Source organism: Hipposideros armiger, unplaced genomic scaffold (genome assembly GCF_001890085.2).
Source record: "Hipposideros armiger isolate ML-2016 unplaced genomic scaffold, ASM189008v1 scaffold_31, whole genome shotgun sequence".
NCBI lineage: Eukaryota > Metazoa > Chordata > Mammalia > Chiroptera > Hipposideridae > Hipposideros > Hipposideros armiger.
The window spans coordinates 1,414,512-1,438,395 of record NW_017731381.1 but is presented as its reverse complement, the minus strand read 5'-3'; the positions used below and the strand labels follow the sequence as shown (position 1 = coordinate 1,438,395).

The window sequence follows — 23,884 nt, the reverse complement described above, 5'->3', positions numbered from 1 at the left end:
TGCGCCCAGTGGCCTGCCCGCTCCCTTGGTCAACCTGGCCCCAGCAATCGCTTAGCAGCCCCAGTGTGACTGGACCACAGAGCTGGTGGGGGCTCCTGGTTCGTGATGTGGCTCCAGAGTCCGACAACAGACTACAGGTGGCCGGTTTATGTCAGGCAGCTGCTCCCCCCCCCCCACTTTTGTGGCCTGTAAGGAGGGGCTGCTTCCCCTCCTCTGCCTCAGCTTCTGGTCTTGAGCAGGCAGTGGCTTGAGAACTGGCCTATCTCAGGTGAGTTAGGGGCTCTGCCTGGGGTGCTAGCTGAATTTGAACTCTAGCTGCATTTGAGAGGTACTGTAGAAGGAGGGCGTCCAGCCCATAGCTGACACTCAGTGGGCCTGGGCATATCAGAGTAGGCTTCCTGGAGGAGGTGGTAGAAATGATCTGAGAATGAGGAACCAGGATCAGAGGCAGGGGTCAGAAAGCTACAAGGTGGGGTGCATTTCCCCAGGAGTCAGGGGAGGAAGGGAGAAGTGTGGTCTCAAAGACACTCAGTCGCTCAAAGACACTCGGAAGCCTCAAATGACAAGATGAGGACTTGAGAAGCAGGGTGGGCTGCTCCTTCAGGCAGGGAGAGCAGAGGTCAGACCAAGAAAGGGCAGCTACACCAGGCTCCCGGTTCAGTACAGTGCTTAGCCCAGTGACCAACTCACTGGGGAGACTGGGCTCGGAGAGACCAGCAGCAGGGCTGGACCCCAGGCCGAAGGCGCTGGCTCCCAAGGAGAAGGGGTTGAAGAAAGATGGAGGTCTCTTCTGCTGAGGCCCACAGATGGTAGGAGCCTCGGTGGGCCTGGCCCAGGCCCGATAGTCCACGGATGCCGTTCTCCCCTGCAGGGCCCTCTGCGCCTACGTGGTGCACAGAAATGTGACCTGTGTCCTACAGGAGGGAGCAGAGAGCTACATAAAGGCTGAGTACCGGCAGTGTGGATGGGGGCCCAAGTGCCCCGGGACAGTCACGTGAGTGCACCCCCCTCCCACCCACTTGGGATCCCTGGGCACACGCCCCACCCACCCTGGCCTGCCTTCAGCTGAGAGCAGCAGCCAGCTCTACAAGGGCTGTAACTCCTTGACTTCAGAGAGCCTCCCCCAGCCCCCACCCCAGCTGGATGGAGGGGGCCAGGGAGGAGTCAGGGGCAGGTTCAGGGCGGAGCCCACAGGGGGACCAGGGGAGGGTTCCTGGGGGAGAATTAGTACCAGGCAAGGAAGAAGCAGCGTGGGCAAAGGGTGTGGGAGAGCAGAGGGTCACACTGGCATGGTTGATGCCAAAGGGACCCTGGGCAGATTCAAGGAGGTCTGTGCTGACTGGAGAAGATAGGCCAGGGGTGAGGGGAATGGGACAGATGGGGCCATGTGAGGACGTGTGGTGTTGCACACAGGTGGGATGCAATGGTCTGTACTTGGAGAGGTTCAAATGCAGGTGTGAAAACAAACCTGTTGGCTGCAATGTGTCAGTGGGTGAACGGGTACAGGTACACTGCTGAACAGGTGAGGGAGTGGCCCCTGTGCTGCCTTCCACCCTGGGCCTTCCTGCCTGTGCTCAAAATCAAAGGTGGCCTGTCACTAGCCTCTGCCATCAGAGCCGAGTTCTCGGAGTAGGCTAGGGAGAAGTGGAAAGGACTAAGGGGAGCTGATGGGAGCCCAGGGTGGCCCCCAGGCAGTGAGAGGGACTGCCTGCCCCAGCTCCAGGGCAGTACTCCTCACCCACCCACAGGGGAGGGGCTGGGGCTTTGTCAGAATTCTTCAAAGTACCACCAAAGCCAGAGTAGAATTTCTGATAGCAGTATAAGCTCAAGGGGGTCCAAGTGATCTTGGGAGCCTTGGGGCCACATTCCTGCTTGCCTTCTCCCCAGGCAAACAGGAGGGGGTGGCTTCTTCCTGCACCCTCCCCTAACCCATCTGTGAGCCTTGGCAAGGCCTACTTCTACCCTCTGGCCCTGTCACCTTAAGCACAGAAGAAGGAAACCCCTGGGGATGCCGTGGAGGTGGGAAGACATCTAGACTGTATCCAAGTGTCTTGAGAGTGGCCCTAAACACCAGCCAGGGGACAAGGTCACCTGCCAGGAGGCAGGTACCTCAGCCCACAGGTACAGGACCCTGCCCTCTCCCCATCCCTGTCCCAGGTACCGCACAGTGCTCAGACCCAAATACAAGGTTGGCTACAAGATTGTGACAGAGCTCTCCTGGCGTTGCTGCCCTGGGCTCACTGGACAAGGCTGCCCTGAGCACCTCACGGACCCCGGGGCCACCCCGCCCCATTCAGAGCCTGAGTCCCAGATTCCCTCTGGGCAGCTGGGCCCAGGCCCCAGGCTCCCTCCTTCCAGCAGAGCGGCGCCCAGCCCCTACGGTGAGTCTGCCCATGGAGACCCTACCAAGGTAGCTGGGTTTCTTGGGGGTAGGGATGTGGGAGAAGGACTGATTCAGGCTGGCTGAGCTTGGGCAGGGCTGGGGAGGGTGCATTTCATGCTAGGCAGAAGGGTGAGTCCCCGGGACCCCTCCAAAAGCTGGTGGAACTATGCCCAGCGAGGTTGACTTAGAACAGAAAATCTCTCAGGTGGCCGGGCAACAGGACAAGCTGAGAGAGCCCAACCAACGACACCCCTGGGGTTCCCTCCTTCTCTTTCCCAGGAAGGAAAGGCCCAGGGCTGTTTGGTGAGCGGCTGGAACGCCTGGAGGGTGATGTCCAGCGCCTGGCACAGGCATATGGTACCCTCAGCGGCCTGGTGACCAGCCACGAGGACCCCAACAGGATTACTGGTGGCCCCAGAGCTCCTGCTGCCCCTGTGGGCTTTGAGGTCATCCCCGAGGGGTTTGGGAACCCTGGAGACAGAGCTGGAAGGCCGCTTACACCTCCCCTGGACGAGATCTTGAGCAAGGTGACAGAGGTGAGCAACACGCTCCAGACCAAGGTGCGGCTGCTGGACGAGGTCCACGGGCTGGCCCTCGGCCATGAGGCCCACCTGCAGCAGCTGCGGGAGGCCCCGCCATCTCCACTCACCTCCCTGGCCCTGTTGGATGAATACGTGGACCGACGGCTGCACCGACTCTGGGGGAGCCTGTTGGATGGCTTCGAGCAGAAGCTGCAAGACGTCCAGAGCACGTGTGACCTGCGGGTGCAGGAGGTTCGGCAGCAGTGTGAGGAGGGCCAGGCAGCCAGCCGAAGGCTGCACCAGAGCCTGGATGGCCGGGAGCTGGCCCTGCGCCGGGAGCTCTCACAGCTGGGTACCCGGCTGCAAGGCCTAAGCGTGGCTGGCAGTGGGAGCTGCTGCAGCCAGCTGGCCTTGGTCAGTGCCCGCATGGACAGCCTCGAGAGGAACCTGCAGGCAGTCACCGAGGCCCAAAGGGGCCATGGCCCCACCTCCAGGGATGAGCTCACACGGCTCTCTGCTGCCATGCTCGACGGGGGTGTGGATGGACTTCTTGAGGGCCTGGAGACCCTCAATGGGACGGAGAATGGCGTGAGGGGCTGCTGTCTAGGGATGAAGGAGGGGGGATGGGGCGTGGGCAGCTTCAGGACCCTGCTGGAAGAGCGTGTGCAGAGCCTAGAGGAGCGCCTGGTGACACTGGCTGGGGAGCTAAGCCATGACAGCTCTCCACCAGGCAGGCTGGCATGGCCCCTGGTGCAGACAGAGCTGGCTGTGCTGGAGCAACGGCTGGTTTCGCTGGAGACCTCATGCACCCCCAGCACCACCTCAGCCATCCTGGACAACCTCATGGCAGAGGTGAAGGCCTGGCAGAGACAGATCGAGGCCCTTCTACACCAGGTAGCCAGCCACGCGGCCTTGCTCCGGCAGCTCAATGGCACCATGGCCAAGGTCCAGGGGCAGCTGGCAGGAGCGACGGGCAACTCACTCCAGGGCGAGATCACCCTGCTCAAGGTCAATCTGAACTCCGTGAGCAAGTCACTCACAGGCCTCAGTGACTCCGTCAGCCAGTACTCTGATGCCTTCTTGGCCGCCAACACATCCCTGGATGAGCGGGAACGCAAGGTGGAGGCTGAGGTCCACGCCATCCAGGAGCAAGTCAGCAGCCAGGGCTCGCGGCTTCGAGCTGGCCACAGGCAGGTCCTGAGCCTGCGGGGCGAGCTGGAGCAGCTCAAGGCCGGTGTGGCTGGTGTGGCCGGCGGGCTGAACCGCTGCCAGGACATAGCCCAGGAACTCCAGCACACAATGGGCCACTTCGACCAGCGGGTAGCACAAGTGGAGGGTGCGTGCAGGAAGCTGGGCCTGATGGCTGCAGATCTGGGCAGCTTGCCCACCGAGTCACTCAGGCCCAGGGAGGGTCTGTGGGACCACATGGACCAGCTGAATCGCACACTGGCCCAGCACGCACAGGACATCGCCCGCCTCCAGGATGATCTGTTGGACTGCCGGGCCCAGCTGGCCGAGCAGGCGCGGTCAGGGCAGGCCGACTAGGTGGGCCAGGCCAGAACCCAACCCCAGATCCCACCAACCCTGGGGACATCACCCCAGAGCTCAGACCATGCCTCCCAGCCACCCCTGGCTAGCGCGGATGCCAGAGGCCCTTGAAGGAACAGTCTTGGTCCAGCTCCACGACTGTCCCCAGGCTCATCCACGCTCAGTGCTGCACCAACTGGACAACTCAGGATAGCCGTCAAGGCAAGTACGTCGTGCCTGCAGGCCAGGATGGACCTAAGAGACTTCACAACCCAGTCTGCAGATTGCTCTTCTGGGGACACACGAGTTGGCAGCTGTGCAAAGACCTGCAGAGCCATTGACAGTGGCCTGTCCACATCCGGGGCAGCAGGCCCCAGCCCGCGGAGGCTTCTGGTTCCTTTGTCCCCTTAGCTCCTGTCCCCAGGATTCTGGGCTTGGTTTCTGCAGGAAGGTGGTGCCCACTGGCACTGCCCTCACACCTTGCAGCTTCACGGATGCTGTTTCTGAACCAAGGACCAGAGGTTTCCACCTCCCCACAGGTCCCTCAGGGTGGAAGAGAAACACAAAGACTCAGCCAAGAGTTATCTTTATTCCTTCTGATTCTCCCCCAAGGTGACGGTTTAGGCAGCTGTAGATTCCTGAGGAGGATTGGGTCTAGGTGGTCTGTTCAGAGACCCCCACTTTAATTTATCTCAAAACATTCTTCCCGAAAGATGTTTTGAGGGTACTCTGGTTTGCACACAGTCCTCTCCTTTCCATTTGGGGAGGGGGGCAGAATCTCCCCCTCTCTGCCCCCAGGTTAGGGCCTCTCTCCAGAGAGCAGCCTTCCTTGTCCGTCATGGCCTGAATGAGGTCGGACCCTGGGCAAGAGGCCACAGCTGGAGGGAGAGGGCTCCAGGCCCAGTTTCCACCATCCCTGTAAACCCAGCCCCGCCTGGATGTCCAGTTCACAAAGTCCTGAGAAGTTCAGGTATGACACCACGAAGGGACAACCTGAAAACACGTGTTCAGCCTGCACAGTTCCCAGAGACCCTGATGCCTGTCTCCTCGGGCCTCAGTTTCCCCACAGCAGCACAAGCCCTCCTGTGCTATGTAGCCCTGCCTCCTGGTTTCTCAACATTTGGTATCTGACCCTCCTCTGTGGTGCTACTGGGGAAGGGCAGACCTGGATTAAAGCTTCTAGCCCATCTAAAGGTCTTTTCTTCCCTGAAGACGGTGAGAGGTAAGGCTGCCGTGGGATGCTTCCCACAGCTCCTCGTGCAAAAGCTCACTCAGCAGCTGTGTTGGCACTGAGCTGACCAGCAAAGGCTACGGGAGGGCAGACCAACCCCCACCTGCCTGGCAGGGTTTGGGGCTGTGTCCCCAGGGGAGGTGCCGGGAGGAGCAGGAGCAGCTGCTGGGGGCAGGTTAGGCCAAGTGGAAGCCACACTCCCTCGGTCCTTGCGCTGCCCTGGGCTCCCCCTTTCCTGATGTCAGAGGACACTGGAGCATCTGGGCTTGGGACGTGCTGCGATGTCTGGCTCAAGGGCTGTGGGAAGGGGCCGGGGCTATGTAAGGGTCTGGCCTCAGAGGGCACAGACAGTCCAGGCTCCCGGAAGGGGGCGGGGGAGCACTGTGTTCTTCCCAGATGCTATTCAAGTACTCCCCACGGCTGCCACCAACCTTGCCTGTGCGTCCAACTCTCAAGCCTCCGTGGGGCCTCTCTATCCTCTCCGTCCTAATCAGGAGTTGAGGCAAAGTCTCAGGGTGATGGGGCCCAGGGGACAATCATTTCATGGCTACCGGCCGGGGCCATGATGAGGCCTGGAGCAGCTGCCCCGCCCCTCTGCAGCTCAGCTGGCAGGAGACAGAACAGGACTGGGAGGAGAGAGGCTGCCAACCAGCCCACAGCGCCCCTCCTCCCCATTGGGTTGGCCCTGTGGCACCCAGCCTCCAACCCTCTTATGCCCTGGGATGCCTAGTCAGTTCTGGGCCAGGCCACGGAGGAGGGCACAGCCTGGACCGGTTCAGGCCAGGGCATCAAGGTCCACAGAGGTCAGTGGCTCCCGCCAATAGCAAAAGTTGCTGTATTCAGGGTTGGCCAGATCTGCGCTGGGGCCACGGGCCACAGGTGGGAAGAGGAGCTCAACCACCTCACCGAGCCGCTCGTATCTGTGGGCAGAAAAGGGTCAGCACTGAGAGCCCGAGCTGCCACCGGGCCACAGCCTCTGCCACATCAGGCAGAGACTCTGCACACGGCCTGGGAGCCCTGGGCCAGGAGGAGGGTCCCTGGTAAGGAGGTGGCATTGGGGCCCAGGGGACAGGGACGTGGGAGACATGTGGCGGGGTTTGGCCTCACGTGGATTTGTGGTTCTTCATGGGCTCCTGGGTGAGCTCTCCTCGGGGGTTGACTGTGAAGATGCGAGATTCGGGTAGGCCCACCTGTCGGTAGGCAGTGATATCCTGTGGGGGACAAGAAGGGGCCGCTGGGCTGGGAAGTGGGGAGGAGGTGGCTCAGCTCTCGGGGACGGGAGGGGACATACTCACGTTGGGCCTGTTCCCAAAGGCAGCATAGAAGGGCTGGCCGTGGAAGAGCTGCTGGATGTCGCTCAGGCAGGCGATCTTGAACACCTCTGGCTTCTTCTCAATCACCTCCCTGGGGAGCGGGGGTGGGGCAGCAATCAGAGGCCGGCAGGGTCCGCTGACACAGGCCTGGTGCTGGCCTGGCCTGGCTGGAGGTGGGCTTGCGCTCCCCCCGGGGGCTGTGGGCGCCTGTGGTGTAGGGGCGTTACCTGTGCAGGGCAGCGAAGAGGCTGCTGGGAGACAGCAGGATGGGGCCCTTGGGGAGGCCACAGCCACGCTCGCTCACCCACCGCAGGTACCCCTTGGTGAGGTCAGCCATGCCGATGGCCCGTGCCGAGCAGTACAGGAACTTGTACCCATTTCTGAGGGTGGCACAGAGCCATCAGGGACCAGCCATGCCCCATCCCACCCTCTTGGCTTTAGCCAGCTCATCTCAATCCTGAGGTTCTGGCCTCCCCAAGCCCAGAGGCTTTTGCAGGGAGGGGACTTAGAAACAGCTGGGCCAGGTCTGCAAGGTGGCTGCAGTAGCTGTCCCAGGTAGGAGCACGGACAGAGTCCTGAGGCCCAGGTGGACCAGGACGGACAAAGGTTTGAGCAAGTCCGTAGACTTCCACTACAGCATGAAGACCAGCAGTCAGATCCGCCCGCCTCTCCCCCACCAGGGCCTCAGGAGATGAGTCTTCCACAGGAGAACCGAGGCCCAGCAGGTAGGTCTTAGCACTCCAGGGACATGCCCTGGCTTCTTCCCTTGGGGACTCTGCGGGCCCCTAAGCCTGGCTTCCCAGGGCTGAGGCCAGGGTGGCTTAAGATGTCCTGTCACTCCCTCCCTGGGGCCCTGCCCTAGCCCCGGCACTCACAGGTGGATTTTGTGGTAGAGACTCGTGATGCCCTGGTGTGTCCAGTCTTTCCCCAGCTGGGGCAGAATGTGGCCCAGAGTGTCCGACCTAGAGCCCAAAGGAGGAGTCACTCCAAGGCAGCCCCATGTGGCCCTCATGTTCCCTGCATAAGGCCCACTGGGGCCCAGCCCCAAAACGGTGCACTGGGAGGGCCTCTCTCCCTCACTCCTCCCCCACTGTCCCCCCAGAACAGAGGGAGAGGAGCTTCCAGGACTGCCCTCTTTTCCCCTGGCCAACCAGGCCTCACTTGGTGATGGTGCCATCGATGTCCGAGATGACCACCTTGTCGTCCCATTTCCACAGGTAGATGGTGGCCCTGCAGCGGCAGGTGCCCTGGTACTGGGTTGTCACACTGAAGACCACATCATTGGCACCTTCTTGCAGGTTCAGCCGCCGCTGGGGCCAGACAAAGGGGGTGAGCTCTGATCTGCGAGAGCCAGGCACGATCCACCCCCTGCCGCCCCAAACTGTGGCCTTCGATCTCCCAGGCCTCGTATTCTCCTCTCCTGTCCAACTCAGCGAACCTGCTAGAACTCATCAGAGACAGGCACACAGACACACGCACATGGGCAGAGGGTGGTCACAAGGAGGAAGTGAGGGAGTGCTCGTGGTGCCCAGCACAGGAGCCCTAACCTTTCATGCTCCTTTGGGGTGAAGTTCAAGGAAAGCCTGGCCCACGGCTCCCAGTCAAGTTTCTCAGGTCAGCCCCAAGGCCGGCATTGCTCTTGGCAGGGGACACCCCTCTCCACAGACGGGGCCCTGAGGGGATCCCCACGGGTGGCCCCCTGCCTGAGGCTAGGGTACCTGTGATATCCCCCTAAAGAGAGACCGAGCTCTGTCCTTGGTGCAGAGAAGGATTAGGGCAGCTCTCAGTCACAGCTGGTGACCAAGGCTTCCAGGAGCTGGCTGACGAGAGTTGTGTGTGAGCCCCAGGGTACCACAAAGATGGCAGCTTCTCTGTACCAGGCCGGCCAAGTCACCCCGAGGCAACTCCCTGACCACAGAGTCACACTCAGGGAGAAAACATTCGTATTACAGGAACCACCAGTTAACTGAGCTTTAAAATATGACTTGGGGGCCTGGGGTTGCCCAAATCTGAAGGGCTGTCATCGGCATTTGATTCCTTTAGCGTGCCTTCCAAAGGCAGATCCAGAGCCAGGTGACCCACTGCAGGTAGGTCTTTTAGGATGGCAAAGAGGGCTTTTCCAGTGATAGCATCTAACAGAGAAATGGGCTGGCATGTAAGAAAGTGAGCCCCTTGTCCCTGGAGGTATTCAAGCAGAGGCTGTTAGGAAGGCTGCCAAGGAGATAGATGCTGCGCTTTAGTGAATGCGGCTTTGTGGAGCCATTCCTTAGCCAGGCCCTGTGGGGCCCTGGGACAGAGTTATCACAGCCCCACCACCCCTATACAAACACGAGTGCACACACTTACGATCTGATCGGAGGAGAGGCGGAGGGACTTCTTGTAGGTAGGAGTGTAGGCTGAAGGTGAGGGTGGCAGGGAGGACGCCTCAAGGATCACAGGGCTGTCTGGGGCGTCATCCTCGCTGCTCAGGACATCAGTCTTGTCCCTGTGGGCAGCCCGGCTCTCAGACCACCCCAGCTGAAGGCCCTGCACTCCCGGTAGATGCTCACTCCTCAGGCCAGACCACCAGGGGCTCGGGGCCTGTCCCTGCCCCTCTGGAGACTACCTAGGGGATCAGAAACCCCTCCCTCTAGGTGCCACCCACTTTGGGGTGGTAGCAGCAGAATAAGGATGCAGGCTGGCAGTCTGCACCCAGAAAGGTGACAGCAGAGCTAGAGCTGAGGGCCTGGGCTCTCAGCCCTCAGTGCCTCACCATAGCTAGGGTGCCAGGTGCCTGCCTTGGAGAGATTTACCTGAAAAACCTAGTGTGGGTTTTAGGGTTTGTTTCCAACGCCACCTGCTTTAGTTGAATCATCCTTAGTCACCCTCCCGCCCAACCTTGGGCGTTCAGGGTCACTTCAAAGGTAAAAAAGGGAGCAAGATCAGCTGGCCTCTGGCGGAGAGGGGAGGCCCTGCCCCTCCTTAATACAGTAGCCCCTTGTCTGGGCTGGGAGTCTGGGCACCCGTTCCAGCTCTGCTATTTCCCGGCTGTGAGACCTTCGATGTATCTCTAAGTCTCAGTTTTCCCATCTGTGACATGGGGGCATTTCTCAGGAAAAAGAGAAGTGATTGGGGAGTGACCAAGAACCATGGCTGGGGGAGGGGTGCAGGCTCCCTCCCTGTCCCCCAGGCGATCCTTCCCTTCCCAGGCTCCAGCTTCAGCCAGGAGAGCAACTCACCCCACTGGCTCCCCGGCTGGGGTCTTCTCCCTCTGGGCATTGCGCTGTGGGAAGAACATCCACCCAGTGAAGCCTGGCTCCTGCCTGTGCTGGCCCCGCCCTGTGACTGTGACCACCCACCTCCTCGGCTGAGAAATCCCTGCGTCGCCAGGAAAACCACCACCGCCCACCCTTCCGGGGCATCTTCTCCTTCTCCAGCTTGTCCACGGTGCTCTGTGGGCAGATGAAGGTCATGGCATTCTCCCCTGCACTACACAAACCCACCGTTGATTGCCCTTGGGGGTCACACTGAGCCTAGAGTCTGGGGCTGACCCTCGAGCAAGGTGCCGCCAACATCAATTCTGGGATTCACGGAGCTACCTACGCAGAGGAGACCAAGGGCCACTTCTGTCTGTCCCCACTCCACCCCAGCCCTGACCCCCTACCTCTAGCCCAACCTCGGCCTGGCCTCCAAATAGTGTGGGTCAGTCTTTCTACTAGAGGCACTGCTTTGGGAGTTTCTCAAGATCTGGTACTCCCTGCACGATGCCACCAAGTGGCAGCAGGAAGGACAGTCTATAGTCAGTACTGCCCTCAATCTCCAAGACCAACACAAGCAACTCCTGAGGTCAGTGATTCTATCCCACGAACAGCCTCCTTCTCTGTATCTTACCGTCACTGTCTGGTGGAGGCACCATGACCTTGTGAAAACTACTGACTAGAGTTGTGCTAGATAACTCCAGTGAGGGCCCAGGCCAACCTGGGAGACACATCAGCTTCCTACAAACACAGAAATGTACACCCAGGTCAGGGGGACATGGGCTGGGGATGGGTTGGCCAGAGTGCCCACTTGAGCTGGGAACAGGCTGAGGGAGTCTCCCAGGGGCCTCAGTGGTGGGTCTGTCTGGGTAAAGGTGAGGAGAGCCAAGCAGGAGAGGGACCCTGTCCCTTCCCACAGGCTGTGGTCCTAGCTCAGACCCAGAGCCAGCCAGAGAACTGAGCTGACCATCACCAACGGGAGACATCAGCTGTCACCATCTGGTTACTGATGTTCTTCGGGCAATTCTAACCAAGTGGAGAACAGACCAGGGCAGGGCCCTGGTCCACTCCCAGGGGCAGATGCAGGTTAGACAAGGTGGAGGTTCTGGGAGGGACTGACGAGTCTGGGTTCCTGCCCACCTCTGAGCACCTGCACATGCTGTTCCCACCCCTCACTTGCTTAAGGTTTCCTCATCCTTCCAATTTCTGCCCAGTGGGCTCTTGCTCAGCAAACGTCCCTGTTGTAGGCTCTCACAGCACCCCAGACCTCTCCTTTCTAATACTCACAGTTGAATTTTACATTCATCTGGCAGAATCTTTAATTAACTGTCTTTCTAGGAAGGTATGACTGTCCCTGGCACACAGTAGGTACACAAAAAATATGTGCTGATAAAGCGAGCAAGCCCCTGCAGCCCAGCCTGGAGAGGGGTCTCCCGGTGAGGATGGGAGCTCCATCTCCCAAGCCTCGTCACTCAGATCCAAAACCTCTTGCTGAAGGCGTGACCCTGTCAAATGTTTGTCCCCCTCTGGTTTGTCCTGTGCTCCTCTGAAGTCAAGTCCAAAGCCAACAGGATTCAGCCATGCCAGGAAACCAGGGAAGGGTGGACCTCTGTCCCCACAGCCTGGGTGAGGCTTCAGGGGCCCTCAGTCTCATCTCCCAGAGTGGGTCTTGCAGCCAGTCAGCCCCAGGCCCATCTCCGCCCACGCTCCACTTCCTGGCCACGGGCCTCCCTACCTACCACAAGGCTACGGCTTCTTTCCCCAGGAGGCCCAGTGGCGCGCTAACCATTACCTTGGGCAAGTTCTTTTGGAAGGCTTGCAGGGAGAGGATCATGGGGGCAGCTACAGCCCAGTTATAATGCCTGGGGAGACAGAATAGGGGGTCAGGGCTACAGCAGCTACAGAGCCATGACAGCAGGGGTAGGGGGGTGACCCTCTGGGGCCGCCAGCAGCCCAGCCTCGCTACTTACTTTTCATTGATTTTCACCACCAGGTTCTGGTCTTCCAGGAGGCCAGGGTTTTTGGTGAGGTCCTGGTAGGAGACGATGTGCTTGTTGAACTTCTCTGGGCACAGAGGCAGAGAGTGAGGGTGAGGCTGACACATCCCACATGACCCTGCCTCCCCTGCACTCTATCAATCACTCAGGCCTCCTGCAGGTTGGGTCTTTGACTAGCCGGTTCCTCCCTCCCTGGGGTTTTTGCCTCTGCTGTTTCCACCCCAGGCACTGGCGCTTCTGGATTCACAGGATCACTCAAACTTAGTACCAAGCATTTGCTTCCTGGGGCCTTGGGAACTGCCCTGCCCTTGCTGGCTGAATGTGGGCTCCACAGGGCAGAGGCTGGCAGGGGCCCTCTGGGGTCCTCCCTGCCCTCCCCAGCCCCGAGGCTCACTGCCAATCCTCAGAAGGGCCAAACATACCCCGGGAAATGTCCCGGCTGTCAGCCAGTCCACCGCAGAGAGAGAGCACTATGGTGTCCACTGTATCCGGAGTGGGTTCTAGCTTCTGTTTGGGGTTGGGGTCCCCCAGGGGCTTGCGGTTGCCGGGTTCACTCCACCTCCTGGGCCCCAGCCCACAGTCACTTGGGGCAAAAGGACCAACAGTTACATGAGTACAAGGCGGCTGGGAGGAGGGGGCTCACCTCTCCCAGGCCCTCGGTAGCCAACCCCTGGTCCCACGGGTTCTGATCCCAAGACACCCCGGCACCCAGAACCCAGGCACCTCTGGGGGAAGTAAAGGGCTGCATTCTCAGAGTCCAGAGAGGGCAAGTCATCCAGGTAGATGTCACTGGGGCCCAGGTGCTGGCTTCTCTTCAGGGAGCCTGAGGGCAGAGGAGGGGGACACCTGTAGACCTAACATGTGCTCAGCAGTGTGAGCAGTACGTGTCCCCCTTGCCTCTGAATACCCTGAAGTAGCGCTGTCCAGTAGACTTTCTACGATGATAGAAACGTCCTATGTCTGCAGGCCCAATCCAGGAGCCAATAGCCACAGGTGGCTGTCAGCACACTTCACATGTGGTGTGATAGAGAAATGGAAATTTCAATTAAAATGGAAATTTAACTGTAATTGATTTTAAATAGCCACATGTAGCCAGTGACTACTGATTTGGGCGGTGCAGGCCTCGTGCCTTTCCCACATTCTTAGGATAAAGCCCTACTCGTGAGCCGGGAAGGTCCAGCTTCTCTCATTAACTCGGCTTCGTTTCCCAGCCCTCTCCCCCGCCTCGCTCAAGACACACCAGCTGCCTCAATTCCTAGACACGAAACCCCTCTCCTTCCTCATGGCTTTGACACATGCTGTTCCTTCTGCCTAGAATTCTCTTCCCCTGATCCTCATTGGCTGCCTCTTCATCGTTGACGCCTCAGCTCAAATATCACCCACTCAGACCACCCAGGGACCACCCTATCACGTTCTTCCTGGTTGACGCGTGTGTGTCATCTGTCTGCCCCACTGGCCTGGGACCCTCATGCAGGCTGCTGCCAAACACAGTACCTGGCACACAGTAGGTGTTCAAAATGTGCTTGAAGTCACAGAATCCACCCAGGTGGTAACATGCGGCCAGGCAAGCACAGGGGGCCATCCAGCCATCACTCACCTTTACTCCTGGAGGACTCCTCGGGCTGCTGGGTGGGAGCTGGACCCTCCAGAGAGGCCCAGCTCCATGATTTCAAGGCAGGAAGGTGACCCTCATCCCTGGACCTCTGAGTCTTGGTTTTCTCGCTCTCAGAGATGGGAAGAGGGGGGTCCGCCGGAGCAGGCACCTCCATGTCAGGCTGAAGAAGGTCAGTGCCAGCCCCTGTGTGCAGGGTTCCGGAAGGGTCCACGCCAGCCACAGAGGCTGCCCCAGTGCTGCCATCAGGGACCGTCAAGAATGCGGGCCACTCAGCTTTGGCCACCTCCATTCAAACAAAGGGGGGAAGATGTGGGCCAGTGCAGAGTCTGCTTCCCACACCCCACAAGGCTTTGGGGAGGTGGCCCAAGTCACTGGGAGGTGACCCACAGGGGCCACAGAGCCCCTGAAAGGCAGGGATGGGGGGCTGACACGGGGAACTCACCTTAGGCAGCCTTCCCCAGGCCCACTGCATGTGGGCCTCAGCTCTCAGCGGGCTGGGCTCGGGGGTCCGCACCTCCAGCTCCGAGTCACTTTTAGGGGATGTTAGCCCACCTGACGAGGGGCTGCAGGAAACAAGAACTCAGAGGCCCCCCGAGCCAGCCTGCCACCCCCCTACTGCCCACCCTAGCCTGGGAAAAAATATTTGTAACACATAGTTATGCCTGTGTTGGAGCAAGAATATATAAATATATAAAGAATGCCAACAAATCAACAATAAGAAGGAAGTCCAGTAAAAGAAAAAAAAATGACCAAGGTTGATACTCCTTAATGGGAAAGGGTTTCCATTTGGGGTGATGAGAAAGTTCTGGAACTAGCTAGAGGTTGTACTAGATGGTGGTGCAACACTGTGAATATACTAAATGCCCCTGAATTGCATACTTTCAAATGGTTAAAGTGGTAAACGTGTTATGTGCATTTTACCAGTTTTTAAAAATGGGCAAAAGACTTGAATGAACCCTTTACGAAGGAGGTATACAAATGGCTGGTAAACGCATTAAAAGTGTTCTAAGTCATTATGCAGCAGAGAAATGGAAACCATTCTGAGACCTTGGCCTTGAGTCCCTGCCGGCTGCCCACCTGGACTCTCACCTGGCCTGCGGGGACCACTCTCCGTCGGAGTAGGGATAGATGTCTTTGGGCTGCGGCGAGGACTCCCCTTCTGATGGGACACTGCTGAGGGGCCACAGGGAAATAAAGGGTCACTGAGAGCACAGGGTACTCTGGGTAAGGCATGGGAGCTGGACCTCAGGGACTTAGGGAGGTGAAGCAGGTAAAGCCCAGAGAGGTCAAGGCCCTTGCCCAGGGTCACACAGCACCAGCAGAAGAAACTGTGCTTAGAGCCCGGTTGGCATCCTCACACCCATTGGTCCCCACCTGGTCCCTGCACACCCTGGGGACTCTCGCCTTGGCTTTTCCAGCAGGGACAGCTCGCTCTCAGCGCCTGCCTCCAGCTCCTCAGAACTAGAATCGGCTGCCACCGTGTCCTCCTTCCGCCTGGGTTTCCTCCTACGGAGCCTCTTCTTCCGCCCCGTGGAGGGCACACCCATGATGATGGGCTCAGCTTCACTGGCTGTACCCAGCTGGGAGTCCGAGGGGAACCCAGACAGGCCTCCCCACGGGATGGGTGATGTGCACAGACGGGGAGGCACATGTTCCTGAGGAGCAGACCAGGGGCAGGACTGAGGGCCTACAGTTTATGGGGGCTGCTCTTGTCCCCCCGTTACTCTGAGCCCTGGAGTGAGCTCATTTGGGGTCCGGCAAACAGGCATGGAGGATGGACAGAGGCGGCAGCAGCATGGCCTTGTAGCTGCTGCTGGCCTCAGAGCTCCATCACAGAGATGAGGCAGACCAGGCAGAAACCTGGTCATCAGCTTATCTTCTGTCCACACCTACCACAGTAGACACCCACTTCCATTTTAAGACTCACCCGGGCATCACCTCCTCCAGGAAGTTTGCCTTGACTACTCTCAGCCTCAGTTCCAACCCCCTTCACTGCAATGAACAGAGTTTTATCATCTGCTGTTTATGTGTCTATCTCCCAGGCTAGTCTGGGAATCTTCTTTGAAGGCAGATTGTCTGCCTTCACAGTGTCTGCCATAAAGTAGGGAGGGACTCAGAGTTTGTCAAACTCAAACTATTGGGTCGTCGGGAAAGTCATGACATATCTTTCTATGTTTTTCAATGCAAAAATGCGTCATGACTTTCCCGACGCCCCAATATTTAAACACCTCTGCTGGCTCGTGCTGGGCCTGCCTCCCATCTATAAACACCCCTCTCTTCACCCTGCACCCACACACTTCCATGTTCCAGCGGCACTGATCCGGCCCCAGATCCAGAACAAGCCATCTTATGCCTTCCAGCCGCCAGCCATTCCTCAGCACCCTCTCCCTCTCCAAGCTGCCCAAGGAAGGCCTCCTTTCTACCCTAAAGGGGACCAGCTCAAGTGTCCTCTTCTGAGAAACCGTCCCCAATTCCAACCAGGTTCTACTAGCATATCATGAGTTCCAGCACCCACCCATCCCCCGCATCAGACCCTTGATGATGCGGTATTCCCAACGGTGAGGACAGTGCCAAACCCAATGGCCCCACCCATAGAGGGCACTAGGGCAGGGGCAGGGGCAGGTGGTATCAAGGACAGAAGCACTTACCTCATCACTCTCCAGTTCCTGGACGAAGAAGGCCTCCCCGCTGTCCCCCAGCTTCATGTGCAAGTCCACCGGCTCCCCGTTGATTTCGATGTCTACCTGTAATGGGGTGTGATGGGGCAGGGGACGCGTGGTCCCCGCCGTTGGCTTCACTCACTGCCATGCTCCAGTCGACTGGCCTCCCAGCTGGTCCTGGACACAGGGGCTCCCAGCTGCCCCTGAGCCCTGTACTTGCTAGAACTCTCTCCTTGAGACCTTGACATGCCTGGCTGCTCCCCACTCAGAGGGTCTCTGCTTCTTCAGAGGGTTCCCCTTCCTCAGAGAGGCTCCAAGCCCCCCGACATTTCCCCATTCTCGGGGCTCAGCTGCACGTGTCCTGGTCATGTTATTCTTGTTTATGCCTTGGTTTCTGTGTCCCTCTCTCTCCCACACCCCATAAGGACAAGGACCCGATTCATCTTGTCACTGTTGTGTCCCCAGCCCCGGGATACTGCTCAGACATTTTTTGAGTACACCAACAATGGTAAGAATCGCCATCTCCTAGGCACTTAGTATAGTGTTTAATCTACACTAGGCTGATGAACCTTCACAACAAGCTGCTGCAGTCCTATCATTATCCTCCCTTTATAGGTGACGAAACAGGCTCAGAGGGCTAAGTAATTTGCTGGGAGGTAGCCAAACGAGGCTACAAACCCAGAACGTCTGAGCCTACAACCCAAGCTCTTAAGCACTTAGCCATACTGTCTCTCACAAGGTTACGCTTTCCTATTAGGATTCCAGAAAGCTCACCTCACTGTGAGAGGGATTTGGGGCCCCTGAACCTCTTTGGACACACGGGGCCTTGGTGTAAACAAAACTGTCACGTCCACCCAAGTCCCGTGAGGCAGTGCAGGTTCCCTAAGGGACAGGAGCTAACCTTTGAGCAAGCCTGGCCCTCGGATGGTGTTATCAGCTCCTATTTAATCACCAGGCAGAGGGGAGCGTATCCATTTGCACAGGTGAAATGATTTAACAGGAACACACAGGCAGTAAGGTCTTAGCAAGCTGGAGCCAGGTCTGATTGCTCCAGCACCAGGGACTGCCCCACTATGCTGCTTCCAGGGGAACACAGAAACCCTCTTGGACCCAAACCCCCAAACCAAACCAAACCCTTCAAAGGAAATACAGAAGAGAAGCCTGCTCAGAGAACAGGTCCCCACCTAAGGAGGGCCCAGGTTCTCTCCTGGCACAGCAGTGGCTGCCCCGGCTACAAAGACCCCCCCACCCCCCCGGGCATTGGGCCCTTGGCCAGCCGCCAGCACTCACCACCTTCTCCCGCGACCGCAGGACGCCCAGCTTGCCGAAGCGCACATGGAAGGGCGAGCAGCGGAAGGAGCCGTCCGCCTGCTTCACCACCAGCACGTCAATCCCACCGCTCAACGTGGCCGGGTTCAGGCCCTGGTACAGCTCCTTCATCGTCTCATATACCGTCCCCGCCAGCTGCCCCACATAGTTCATGGCTGGGGCTGGCGAAGGGAAGCGGTGCTGGGACCAAGGCCTGGTCCCCCTTCCTCTGTGGGGAGGCTCTGCAGCCTGACCCCCAGGTCCCCAGGCTTACCCCTGGAACACCTTTGAACACAGGTAGCAGTCTCAGGATGGGAGGTATGCCGGTAGATGTGGGGTCTAGCTGTGGCTCACCCCCCGACCAGCTGTGGCACTCCTGGGCAGCTGCCTCCCTTCTCCAGGTGCCGATCCCCACATCTGTGAAATGAGGGCACTGGATAAGGAGACTGGGGGGTGCTTTGAGCCTCTAACTGCCATGAGTCAACAGAGCTGAGTGGCACAGCCAATCATTTTGTCTTCACAACAACTCGCGAGGCTGGTCGAGTGGGTGTCATTATTCCTGTTTACAGTCACGCCAGCTGAGGCTCAGAGAGGTGGAGTGGCTTGCCCAGGATCTTACAACTAGTAAAGAGAGGATTCGAACCCAGGTCTGTGTGGCTGCAGAACCCTACGTGTGAACCACAGGGATGGCTCAACTGTGGGAACAGCAGGAAGTAGGCACCCCTCACTGGGGTCAATGAGGGGCAGCCTCATGACATATCAGGCCCTGGACCCACTGGGTGAACCCCAAAGGCTGATATCTTCCCAGGGAGTGGGGAGGAGGGAGTCTCAGTTTTTCCATCTGAGAAGTGGGCTCAGATGTCTTGCTGCCTCCTGGTCCTAGGAGTTGGAAGGGGTCTTGCTGGTCCATCATGGCTGATTTGTGGGGAGCCAGAGGTGGGGGTGCCCCAGGTACCTAAGGCTCTGCCCAGCTCTATTCCTGGGGTCAGAGGCTCGAGGTAGGGCATCCCCTACAGCTGCAGGTGGAGGGAGCTCCCAGTTGAAGGCCCCAAACTCCAAAGTGCTTCCTCAGTTTCCCTGGGAGGATGGGAAGTGTGTCTGTGGCCCACAGCTGACCCCAGTGTCTCTAGGCCATAGTTCTCAGCCCTGACCCCCACTCCTCAGACCCACATTCAGGCTTTGGCCTGGCTCTCGGTGCGTCAAAGCTGTTCCGCCTTCCCACAGCCAGACCGGTCCCTCCGGCTTTCCCATACCAGGCACAGCGAGGTGAGCCATCGCAGGAGGCCGTGGCAGCCGTGGAGAAGGGCCCGGGCTATCATGCGAGCCACCGCCACACTGGCATGGTGCCTGCCTGCCAGCTTGCTCATCACCCTCCCCGCTGGCTGCCAGGACCCAGGCCCTCCCACCTCTGCAGGGCACTTCGCCCTCTCAGACCCTGCATCAGAACCCCTGGAGGACGAGCTGCCATGTAAGACTATCCCTCAAAGATGTTAAGTGGCTTATCCAAACTCTATTAAGCTAAGAGGCCATGGGGTGAGGGGAGAGACTGATGACTCATATCCTGGTTTCCTGACTCCTTCACCATGGTTCCTTCTACTCCTCGGTCCCCAAACCACACCACAGTTGTCTGCAGAGAGGGCAGCCCAGCCCACAGCCCCCCTCTGCACAGCCCTGTAAGGCCTTGCCCCCTCAAATTGTGGTCCATGCCCAGAAGCACCAGTGTCACCTGGGAGCTTATTAGAAATGTGGGGCTTCACACACATAAGCTACAATTTGAATTGCTAAAATGAAAACTGGGATAAAATGAAGCTTTTTTGGACTCCAAATATGTCACTCAAATTTAAATATTTTATCTGCAAGGCACCTACCCTGTGCTGGGTGAAAATTTCCATTTTGGTTTCTCCGTGCCTAACACCAATGTCTGAATATAGATCTGGAGACAGACAGACTGACAGGGACAGACACGTAGTGGGCAGGGCTCTAGACCTCTGTGCCCAGGAAAAGCAGAGAGGACTTTAGAAGCTTCCAGGAATAAAGGAGCAAGCATGGGAGGGGCAGACCAGGGTAGGGGCAAAGGTCTGCCCAGCTGGAGGCCCAAGCGGAGCTATCTGCCCAGCTGAGGGCAAAAGAGCTTGGTGTGTGTGTCTGTGACATGCTCAGCTCAACATAGCGCAGGGTTTCCCAACGTTGAAACCGCTGACGTTTGGGGCTGGGTAAGACTTTGGTATGTAGGACGTTCAGCAGCATCCCTGGTCTCTACCCACTAGACGCCAACAGTACCCCGCCTCCAGTTGTGACAATCAAATTGTCTCCAAACATTGACATAACTGGCCCTGGTTGAGAGCTACTGAGGTAGCAGAAAGAGATGACTGGCAGAGATGGCACCCAGGGAGTCCTGGGTCCTTCTCTCATCCACTCATGGAGTGTCCTCAGACAAGTACCTTGCTGGCCTCAGTTTCCCTTCTATGAAACCAGTTCTCAAAATTTCAAACCTTTCTCAGCCTAGAATTCATTCCTTTCCCTGTTCCCACCACCCCATGAGTAGATGTCCCTACATCTGCCTGCTCAGCATTGGGGGTGGCGGGGACTCCTGTGAGCCAGGCCTTGGGCTCCCCTCCTCTACCTGTCCCCATACCTGAAGGCATCTGCGCTCCCCAGGACCCAGCTCTGCCTCTTTGGCCCTCTCCAGGTGAAGGGAGGCTCTGCTTGGCTCTCCTATGCCAGCCTGCAACCCAAACTAACACGTCTAAAATCAAACACTTCATCTCCCCCACCCCCGAAACCTAGTCAGCTGAATTCCTCTCGAGATTCATGGGTAACCCCCTCCAAGCCCTCTGAAACCTATTCCCAATTTCCTGCTCATCTGACCCCCTCCTTTCTCTTCCTACTGGCCTAGGTCAAGGCTTTATAACTGGATGCCTAGCTCCTGGGTGGCAACAGGACACTGTGGGTAAGGTACCAGACTGGGTTCTAATCCCCTCCCTGACACTTACTAGTTGTTGCCTTGGACAAGTCACTTTCACCTCTTTGAGCCTCAGGTTCAGCCTCTGAAATGAGGATAACATAAGGGATGCATGAGTAATTAATTACATAATTCATATAAAGCACAAGCACAAATTCAGTGCCCATATATGTCACCTATCAGTAGTAGCAACTTTTCTGGCATCGTGACAGCCCCACCCACCCAGGCTGGTCCTGATGATACTATAGGTCAGACTCCAACGCACTGTCCCAGCCTGCAGTTGAGAGTTTAGACTTCTTAACTTGGCATTCAAAGCCCTGCACAATGGTGGCCCCACTGTGTGCAAAGTGAGCAGGTGGGCTCCAGGCAGGCTCCACAGGGGGCCCAAGCCTCAGAGTCCACTCTGGGAACATCCACAGCCCTCCCAGGCCAGCACACAGCTCCACCACAGGGAAGCCAGAACAAGCTGCTTTGGGTGGGAGCTTTCAGCCTTTCAGAAGGGGTGGGGGCGGGGCTCTCCACCTAGGACCAGAGGGAGCAGGAGGATAAGCATCCCTACAGCTCTGGAAGGGAGAAAACCAGCCCCAGCTCCCCAGCGGCTTTCCCAGCTGCCCCATCCGACCTGGCTAGTCTCAAAGCGAGCCTGACAAGGGTTAGGTCCGGCTTTGCAACTGAAGATACTCAGTACTAAAGAGGATGGCTGTGTCCTCCCCCAAGGTCAGACAGTCAGCCTGGGGTGACACTGGGCCAGCCTCCCCTCAGAGGTTTTTGAATCTTGTTATCTCCTGATCCCACGTGCTGTATGTCCGGGGGTCTCCCCCCCCCCGCAGCCTCTGGGCCGGATACAAGGAGGAAGTGAGGTCCTCCACCCCTGAGTTCCCTTCTGATGGCTAGAGATGGATTGGATTCAAGCCCGCCAACAGGAAAGAACGGGGGTCGGGTATAGCACACGGATGGACCCAGCAAAGCGGGACAGGGAGAGGGGTACCTCTTCTCAGGCCCGGGTTGGGCCCTACCTGGGGAGCTGCCCACTGGACCTCCGGGACCGGAGCCGCCGCCTCTACCTGAGCGCACAGGGTCAGCAGGTAAGCGTCCTTGGCCCCGCCCTCAATTGGCGCTTCCTGCTCCTCTAGGACTGGGTGAGATCCCAGCTCCGCCCCTCCACGAGCCAAGGGCGTCTCCGCAGGCACCAATGCGACCAGGCTCCACCCAACCCCGAAAAGACCCCGCCCCCTCTCAGTCCCCACGCCCAAGGCTGTCCTTTCACCTATAGAGGCTGGGCGGGGCCAGACTTCAGGCTCCACCCCAGTCCTTTCCCGCACCCCGGAGCTGCTAGATAGAATGTGCGCGTGGCCCGCCACCTGACCCACTGCCAGGAGAGGCGGAAAAGCGGGGACCAAGGTACTCCTGGCTTTGCTTCCAGCTCGCTATGTGACTTTGGGTAAGTTTTCCCCGATCTGAGCCCGTTTTCTGCTTTGTCAAAGGGGATTAGGTGGCTTATCCCATTTGTCAAAACCACCTTGCAGGATTTTCGATATTACATGAAGTGACGCTCAAACGTCCCCTCCTCTGGGGCAGCTTTCCCTGACCCCACNCCCAGGTGGAGTTGCAGGATCCAAGGACACTATGTCATAGTCTGGGCTTAAGAAGTGGGGCTGAGGAAGCAATGCTTGCCCTGTCCCTCCTCTGCGGGCACCAGCCATGCTGCCGGCCCTGCCCTGCTAGCCCTGGCCTCTGCCACACACGAGGAAGCCAGGCTCAGGGCTGCGGGCCCGGGTTGCTTTTCCCTTGCATGTTTCTTTTCCCTGCTGATGTGGCTAGGGCCACTGGGGTCTCTTCTTCCGGCCTCTCAGGGACAAGCCCTGGACGTGGTCAGGGATCTCTAGGCTGGAGGGCAGGCGGCTTCTGCTGCTATATCCCCCACCCACCAGACTGGACAGGACCCTCATATCATATGCTTCATATTTGCTTGAATGTATGATTATTGTCAGCCTCCTCATTTGAATTTGAACTCCGTGAGAGTAAGTCGCGTTCATTCTTACATCCTAGCGCCAAGTTCAGTGCCTGACACAAAGGAGGAGAGCAGTAACTGCCGCTATCCTTCATTCCATCTATCCGACGCACTGGTGGAGCGGCAGCCGTCTTAATACCGTCACTGGCCAGCAGAGGGCAGGTGGTGACCAGCCTTCTTGCCCAGCTGAGCAACCTCTCCGCCCGCAGGCGCCATGGGACTGGGACAGGTGAGCCCAGGTGCGCGCACTTCTAAAAAGATCAGTCGGCCAGCGAGCCACGGGGCCAAACTCGGGCCAGATCCTTTTGGATCTGTGGTTCGCGGCCTGTCCTGTATCAAAAACCTTTCCGACAGCCTGTGAGGATGCACGGGCCCCTGCAAAGAAGGTGTGCTGAGAAGGCTCAGGAGGTGAGGGAATTTGCTGTAAAGAGGGAAGGCTTGGAGGGATGGGGTGCAATGGCAAAGAGCCAGACTTAGAAAGTACTGGGCGGTGGGGAGTGAGAGGTGACCGCCATTGCTCCGTGACCCAAGATGACAGGACCTGGTTGGAACCTCAGTTGGCTTTGCTTTAGCAAAAAATATCAGTCCTGAACCCAGGCAGTGTCTGGCTGGTATCTCAGAAGAGAGCCCTGTTGGGAGCAGAGCTATCTCAAAGTGGCCAGAGGGCAGCACCAGGCTGCAAACATGTCTGTGGAAGTATTATACATAACTATTCTATATAACAGTGAAACACTTGGAAACATGGGGAATCCCTCCTGCGAGCCTGGGAAGGAAGGAAGGAAGGAAGCGAGGGAGGGAGGAAGGAATTGTTTTCGTGGTTACTTGTTAGAGAAAAAGAAGTTGATATAAAAGTTGTCGCAGAAATTGGATTTCGGACAGGCTTATTTCTGGAACTATGAATCATCTGAGATTTGGTGATTATGGGGGGGGGCGGAGACAGGGGCAGCTTCTGGTAGTATAAGTTGTCCCGACACCCAACTGGGGTGAACGAGGTGAGGCCCACTCTGGTCTAGCTTATGGTTTGCATCACCATCTCCAACGCGTCCCTTGAGCTTGCATGTAGCGTGGGTGCTTGTGTTTGCCCATTTCTGGGGCTAAGGATGGAGGCTATTTTCTCCTC

At 58.1% G+C, this 23,884-nt stretch overlaps 3 protein-coding genes across 14 annotated transcripts in view; 2 read left to right on the top strand and 1 right to left on the bottom strand.

The window, feature by feature from the left end:
- Nucleotides 1-777: 777 nt before the first annotated feature.
- EMILIN3 (elastin microfibril interfacer 3) lies at nt 778-4,562 on the top strand. The gene is made up of 4 exons (XM_019636902.1): nt 778-809; nt 872-994; nt 2,158-2,381; nt 2,663-4,562. The coding sequence occupies exons 1-4, from the start codon at nt 778-780 to the stop codon at nt 4,447-4,449; spliced, it is 2,166 nt and encodes a 721-aa protein (XP_019492447.1). The 3' UTR covers nt 4,450-4,562.
- Nucleotides 4,508-21,886, bottom strand: LPIN3 (lipin 3). Of its 9 annotated transcripts, XM_019637092.1 has the most exons (22): nt 21,742-21,886; nt 20,785-20,838; nt 18,066-18,208; nt 17,774-17,973; nt 16,472-16,567; nt 15,198-15,478; nt 14,913-14,996; nt 14,266-14,386; nt 13,806-14,106; nt 12,932-13,031; nt 12,631-12,791; nt 12,182-12,275; nt 12,004-12,073; nt 10,314-10,406; nt 10,194-10,237; nt 9,322-9,460; nt 8,137-8,285; nt 7,851-7,937; nt 7,203-7,355; nt 6,958-7,066; nt 6,770-6,873; nt 4,508-6,582 (listed from the first exon to the last, which is right to left on the bottom strand). In XM_019637092.1, exons 4-22 carry the CDS (start codon nt 17,963-17,965, stop codon nt 6,438-6,440), a joined length of 2,523 nt encoding a protein of 840 aa, XP_019492637.1. In that variant the 5' UTR covers nt 17,966-17,973; nt 18,066-18,208; nt 20,785-20,838; nt 21,742-21,886; the 3' UTR covers nt 4,508-6,437. The 9 variants fall into 9 exon arrangements, with proteins under 9 accessions (XP_019492637.1, XP_019492643.1, XP_019492645.1 ...); XM_019637098.1 differs by having other exon boundaries at nt 14,913-14,993; nt 17,774-18,208; XM_019637100.1 differs by having other exon boundaries at nt 14,913-14,993; nt 15,228-15,478; nt 17,774-18,208.
- Nucleotides 21,887-22,071: 185 nt separating this feature from the next.
- Nucleotides 22,072-23,884, top strand: part of ZHX3 (zinc fingers and homeoboxes 3) — a 139,608-nt gene continuing 137,795 nt past the window's right edge. For 3 of the 4 annotated variants that reach the window (XM_019636934.1, XM_019636941.1, XM_019636940.1), the window contains exons 1-2: nt 22,073-22,194; nt 22,803-22,993. The gene's annotated coding sequence lies outside the window, so the exon portion shown is untranslated. Of the gene's footprint in view, nt 22,195-22,802; nt 22,994-23,884 lie in introns of all 4 variants that reach the window. The other variant, XM_019636943.1, reaches the window with a different exon arrangement.

What these genes read in the sequence shown, in the direction of transcription:
- LPIN3 (XM_019637092.1), bottom strand. Translation starts at nt 17,965, where the DNA reads ATGAACTATGTGGGGCAGCTGGCGGGGACGGTATATGAGACGATGAAG. An exon ending in TGCGGTCGCGGGAGAAGGTG is followed by an intron (nt 16,568 to 17,773) that starts GTGAGTGCTGGC and finishes ACCCCATTACAG; the next exon opens with GTAGACATCGAAATCAACGG. An exon ending in GCCCTTTACTTCCCCCAGAG is followed by an intron (nt 12,792 to 12,931) that starts GTGCCTGGGTTC and finishes TTTTGCCCCAAG; the next exon opens with TGACTGTGGGCTGGGGCCCA.
- EMILIN3 (XM_019636902.1), top strand. Translation starts at nt 778, where the DNA reads ATGGAGGTCTCTTCTGCTGAGGCCCACAGATG. An exon ending in AAGTGCCCCGGGACAGTCAC is followed by an intron (nt 995 to 2,157) that starts GTGAGTGCACCC and finishes TCCCTGTCCCAG; the next exon opens with GTACCGCACAGTGCTCAGAC. An exon ending in AGCGGCGCCCAGCCCCTACG is followed by an intron (nt 2,382 to 2,662) that starts GTGAGTCTGCCC and finishes TCTCTTTCCCAG; the next exon opens with GAAGGAAAGGCCCAGGGCTG.